Source organism: Cuculus canorus, chromosome 16 (assembly GCF_017976375.1).
Source record: "Cuculus canorus isolate bCucCan1 chromosome 16, bCucCan1.pri, whole genome shotgun sequence".
In the NCBI taxonomy this organism is placed as follows: domain Eukaryota; kingdom Metazoa; phylum Chordata; class Aves; order Cuculiformes; family Cuculidae; genus Cuculus; species Cuculus canorus.
The window spans coordinates 11053503-11059619 of record NC_071416.1 but is presented as its reverse complement, the minus strand read 5'-3'; the positions used below and the strand labels follow the sequence as shown (position 1 = coordinate 11059619).

Below are 6117 nucleotides of genomic sequence, written 5' to 3'. Positions count from 1 at the left end.
CCTATGCAGGGATTTCAGTAAGGACAACTGCAAACACGTCCTAGAGATATCACACAGCAGTGAACATGACATAACTGGGATATAACCTCTCTCCATAATTCTTGAAAATGTGAAGTTCAGAACACACCACCTCAAAGACAGCCTGTACTTAGTTGTAGGTATTAAGGAATTGGTAAAATTCAGCTGATAATGGAGATTTTCAAAACAAGTCATATCATGCTGACATATTTTATGGCCAAACCAAATAACATTCAAGTGATAAGCACAAACTGACAAACCTGTTGTGTGCAAACAAAATCTACCATCACAAAAGCAGCACCCGGAAACAAGAATATGGCATTTTCCTGTATCCCTCCTGCAAAACAAAAATCTGGGACATTACACCACTCAAAAAGACATCACACCACTCAAAAAGACATCACACTTTTAAGCCCTCATGTAATTACAGTGAAAGTAAATCAGAAGTCTTCCCCACTAGACGTAATGTTGATTATAAGGCACAATTACAAAGCATCTGCTCTTCTCTTAACACCGATTCTTTCCCCTTTCTCACAGCAGTTGCTTCTAGCTTATCACTTACTGTAACTCAGTTTCTCAGTTTCTGTGGATGATACAGGAAAAAAGGATTGTGAAGAGCTTTTGCAGTTTAACAGTGCTTCATGCTGTTAAGATATAACAAAGTGCAGTGCCAGTGCTGCCGAAAGCACTGTGGCCCACTAGAATGATGCATGAGATCTCAGAGGTTCATGAGAACTGCTACAGCACCTTGAGCCTAGCACCTTCCAAATGCAACACCCAAGTGAACACAAAAAGCTGATTAAAGGAAAAAAAACAAGCCATGAAACAACTTATTTCTCGTGTGTTTTGGCACACAATGCAGGAACAAGTTGAGAGGTGTCAGAATACAACACTGTAAGGTCAGGAGAATTACAGATCATTTAAACGCTTCAGCACAACAGTCCATTTGTGATCTCAGCCCTGCAAGATAACCAACCTTATTTATAATCCAGTATCTGAAGTAAATGCCCAACGATAACTCAGCAAAGCTTGCGGTTTGCATATCAGTGTACTGAGACAACAAATGTTTTTCTTCCACAGTAACTCCTTCAGAAGCTTTATCAGAAAAACAACCAGTCCAAATTACAAATAAATATCTAAAGTACAACAGCTCAAACCTTGAAGAAACTCTTTCAAACTATATTATGAAAACTTGTGTGTTAGGTCAGAAGTATGAAGTTAAATCAGCATGGAACCAATAGGAGACACAATGTCAGCAGATGTTATAATTCAAACTGCTTGTCCTTGCTCAATTCCACTACTACATAGCTAAAAAAAAAACAACATCAGCAGGTAGAAAGTCTCCCTAGTCCTTAACGGGCTTTTAAGTAATTTACTGCAAAATTGCCAAATGTCCAGATTATTTTCTCTTTAATTTCTCTGCTTTTCAACATTGATCTTAAAAGGTAAAACTTCAAGAGTCTCTCACACGGCAACCAATCAGCTAGCATGCCAAGAAATATTTCTGATAAGACAATATTCCATGAATTCCAGTTTTCATAATTAACTTAAAAGAATGCGTGTCAGTAGCAGAATATAGCCAGACTCTATCAGCAGAAAAAACACTGAACTTTGATATCTGAATCAAAAGAATCCATTTAGTTTTTCCACTGCACTGAAAAAGCAGCAAACTGAGTGAGATCACTACAGTGCAAAAAAGTCCATTACAGATGAAAAAAGGAATGGAGCTACAAAAAGTAATTAAATCTGGGAAAGAAAAACGACAGCAAACCAAAGAATGAAGTGGAAATTCTTGATTTTCAACATTAACACTGCTTTACAGGCCAGTTTATTTTAAGAATTCATAATCGGAATCTGTGTGCCTTTTGAAGACACACATTTCTAAGCCTTTTAAGACTAACTATAATAAATCCACCAATGTTTATGAGTTGAACAAAAGACACTGCACAATATAGGTTCGAACTGTTTATTTTACATCAGATATTTCATACCGGAGTTCCTTCAGTTAGAAGTTCCTAGAAGAAAACAAAACAAACATTGTTACAAAACAGTTTGTTTCAACAGCTCAAGTAAATATTTTTGACCAGCTGTGTAATTGGGGTATGGGAGTTACCCTTGCAAGAGTTAAGAGGATAAGATAAACATACGTACTTGGAAACAATTCCATCATTTTTTGCCAGACGCAGAATGGAGTCATCAGATTCACCCTTTAAAAAAATAACAGATGATTTTGAAGTGACAGAAGAATTGTGGATACACATTATAAAGAGAGGCAGCTGCAACATTTAATGCTGAAACAAAGATTTCCACAGATCAGTACATTTTATATACATGGATTAGAGCTTTCAAAACAAGCTGTTAAATTCTTTGTCATTGTTTAGGATAAGAAATAGCTTTAAGCTGATAAAATACACACTTGCTTTAACAATACATATTTCTGGGTAAGCAGAACTCTGATCAACTCCAGGAAGTGTCACATCACGTTTAACAAATTTAGGTCACAGTAGTATCATCTCAAGTAATTATAAACAACAGAAAAAAGCCAGGTATTAGTAGCTTGGTACACCCTTACAAGAAAAAATCCCCTTATATACTTCAGTCATTTTAAAAAACACATAAACACACATAAACCTAAAACCAAAGGCCTGAGGGAAACAACAGAAGAAACTGCTTTGTGCAACTGAATTTGTTCACGTATTCTTTGTCTTCATTATCCCTACAAAGCTCTTCCTCTAGCATGAGCTGAAGGCACATTGCATTTTCAGGCCCAAAGATACATATAAAAAAATTAATGATCAATATATAAGGAAGTAAAATTATTTTGTAAGTGAATAAACTACTTACCATTCTACGAATTGGTCCACAAATGGCATATGTTTTGAACTGGCCATTTACTCTGCCTGTTACCTTGTCAACCTGTAATTAGAAGCAAAGTTACTCTATACAGATGCTTATAAAATGGTATGCTCTGATATCATGCTTGCCAAGCACCAGAAGGTAAAAATTACTTGTTAGATACCGCAGTATTTCCTACAAGCTACAAAACCCCAAGGCAAATACTGAAGTTAGAAAGGCAGCTATAGTTACCTTTTCCCAGCAAATTTAGTTAATTACATAGCGCAGCTGTAAAATTCAACAGATCAGACAGTGCAACAAGAACACAATGTAAAATTGTAGCTAAAATTGGAGTTATGAAAAAATGTGAAATTCGATGCAAAGTTTACACACGATTTTATTGTTTTTGCTATTTTTTCAGGTTTCTTTTAATTGAGGTCAATATTATGGAAAATTGAAGTGATGGGGAGGAGGGGACAGTCTTGTTATGCAGGTAGCAAAATGCCCAAGCTGAGAGAAAAATTGTCTCACTTCCTCCTGTTGCTGAGAAATTTTGCTGAGAAAACACTGTGTCCACATAATTCCTGCAAAGTGAACAGCAAAAAGCAAATGGGGGAGTCGGGGCACACTGAAGGGAGTTTAACTGGAGACCACGTGCATTAACTGAATCCCGCAGGAGTCAAGATCTTTTCTGTGGTTTTCTCAGCACATATATTAAGCATGGAGGGATTCACAATAACACTGCCTTAAGAAGATGAAATTAAGCTTAGAAAAGAACAAATTCCTTATATTGCAGAGAGAAAATTAAATGTAGATTACCTAGTCAATACACATAACCAGCACACCTCAGTAAGAGTCTAAGCCTATAATACCCCTATTACTGAGCTAATGAAATTATAAATTCACACATAAACCAGAAGCAACCTTATTTGTCACCTACTAAAAGCAGTACTATCCAGTATTAACAGAAATTATTCAAGCCAAACACAGAAGGCAGCATTTTAGTTAAGCAAAGCAGAACAGAAATACAGATTTTCTCTAGAAACTGTTACCCATCTTAAAAGTTCAAACAAACTAGAAAAAGCACAGACAAAATCAACAAGAATAGAAAATTGAAACAAGGGTGCAGAAGGACAGAGTGAAGAACAGTACTTTCTTACAGACAGGTGAAGGTGGAAGGGACAAGAATCTCTCAGAAACAAGCATTTATCCTTTCCTTCAGGACAAAGAATTCATTAAGTTTTAACTCTAAATGTCCATAGAGTTAGGAAGTTGTACCCGGTCAAACAGTTAAGCACTGGGACAGACTGTGGAAAGCCTCTACCAACTATCTTCCAACAGGCTGAAAAATAACCAGGATTGATACAGTAATATATTTGTGTGTTTAAAAGCCCTCAAGCTCTACACTTACGTGGCCTCTAGTGAAGCATTTAAAGATGCGTCACAAACCGTTACATTACTTAACTCTTATCAAGTTTGCAGGTGTAGCTCTCTCATCACATCCCATACTCCCATTATGAAACTTACCTCAGAAATATTTATCTGAATCGAAGCATGATCCTTAGCACCAATTATTCGGTTGCTAGCAGAGCTAAGGAATAAGATAACAAGATATAGTTAAGCAAAAGGAAGCAGACAGTGAGAATGAAGAAAACCTCAACTTCTAAAACCAAATCTACACGCAAATTAAAGCTGCAAAAGTAGTTGAACAGCAAATTTTTCTTTTCCAATGTGCAAAACCCACAGCAACTGAGTAATTAACGAGAATGCAATTTCGATACCTTCTTCACTGGAACCATTAACACTGTCAATAACATTTGACTTAAATGTAGTAAACCGCACAGAAATGGCTTACTTTTAAGTGATTATTTTTTTTAAAACACATCCACCCATTTACAGAAAGCTTTTCACTGCCCATTTACCAGTGATCTCAACGGAGATACTTAAGGTGTGCAATCAAGGCAACAAGCGATTACCTCACAGGTTCTCTATGACAGTCTGTAGCACAAACACACAGACACACACACTGCAAAAACACCCACATTCACTTCTGCAATGAACCCACACAAACTGTCACTGCAGGGCTAACTGTCATGTAACAGAAAATGCACAGCATTCTCTTAAACTGTTGTCTTTGTGTCAGATAATTAATATGACGTACTTAGAAATACAGAAACAGGAACAAAAGTTATTTCTCGCTACTACAAGCCCCTTGTGTTCACACAGCCCAGCTCCTAGGTCCCAGCCATTGCAGACTTGCCGGCCCCTCTGAAACCAAAAATATCACCAAATAAACTCTCTAAGATTTGTTTTGGAGTTTTAGAAAGCAAGCATCCTTTATCAGGCCTAGGAAACATAAAGGAGTGATGTCCATCAATCATGTGCAGCAAGACAAGAGCTTGGGACAGAATATATTTCCCACTTATGTGCATACACATAATTATTTACAAAAGTCTTAAGCATATTCTATTACTTTCCAAGGACTGATTTTAATGTTATTATGGACTTCACAACCACCAAATTTCTTGCCGATTTGGAGCTTTGGAGCCAGCTCTGCCTGACCTTGCATTTGAAATGGGGAGACTCCAAACAGAGGTGATTACAGAAGACACATCTGTTCAACACAATTCATACTGAATACAAGATCTTATCACCTCCAAAGAATGAGCAGTGTCTGGATAAACACTGTTTGAAAAGAAACACGCTATCATCCTGCCGCTGAAGGGACGCACTCACCATTTCCGAGGGACATAGAGGTCCACAAACTCCCCGGCGTCGTTCTGCATCCTGTCCGGCTCGCCGCTGACGCACGGGCACCGCCTGGAACACCTGCGGGGCGCAGGGCTGCGCTCAGGGCCCGTCCCCTGTTGGCCTGCACAGAGCCTCCCAAACTTCCTCACCCTCCTCCCGCCATCACCCACCGCCACGGAGCAGCCCCAGGCACGGCCCCGCCTCCCCCAGCCTCACAGCCCCCGGGAACCCCGGCAAGAGCCGCCCCAGCAGCAGTAACGCGACCGCGCTCCCACCTCGTGCAGCGCCGCGGCGGAAAGGAAGGGACGGCGCCGGAAGCGGAAGCGCGGGGATAGAGGGAGGGCGCACTTCCGGTTGCAGCGCAGTCGCGTGACCAGGGCGGGTCAGTCTTCAGCGGCCGCGATGAGGCGCGCGGGGGGGGGAGGGACGACACACACTTCCGGTTGGAGTGGGCGGGTCGCGGGGAGGAGACACTTCCGGTTGTGGCACTTCCGGTTGGAGGGGAGGCGCGTC

The 6117-nt window shown here is 40.0% G+C and overlaps 1 protein-coding gene across 1 annotated transcript; it reads right to left on the bottom strand.

Annotated features, from left to right (window-relative positions):
• Positions 1–1970: 1970 nt before the first annotated feature.
• RPS21 (ribosomal protein S21) lies at positions 1971–5944 on the bottom strand. The gene is made up of 6 exons (XM_009563068.2): positions 5880–5944; positions 5590–5682; positions 4381–4444; positions 2863–2934; positions 2170–2225; positions 1971–2033 (listed from the first exon to the last, which is right to left on the bottom strand). Exons 2-6 carry the CDS (start codon positions 5637–5639, stop codon positions 2024–2026), a joined length of 252 nt encoding a protein of 83 aa, XP_009561363.2. The 5' UTR covers positions 5640–5682; positions 5880–5944; the 3' UTR covers positions 1971–2023.
• Between the last annotated feature and the right edge of the window lie 173 nt (positions 5945–6117).

What these genes read in the sequence shown, in the direction of transcription:
- RPS21 (XM_009563068.2), bottom strand. Translation starts at nt 5,639, where the DNA reads ATGCAGAACGACGCCGGGGAGTTTGTGGACCTCTATGTCCCTCGGAAA. An exon ending in CTCTATGTCCCTCGGAAATG is followed by an intron (nt 4,445 to 5,589) that starts GTGAGTGCGTCC and finishes CTTATTCCTTAG; the next exon opens with CTCTGCTAGCAACCGAATAA. An exon ending in TTCAGATAAATATTTCTGAG is followed by an intron (nt 2,935 to 4,380) that starts GTAAGTTTCATA and finishes TTCTAATTACAG; the next exon opens with GTTGACAAGGTAACAGGCAG.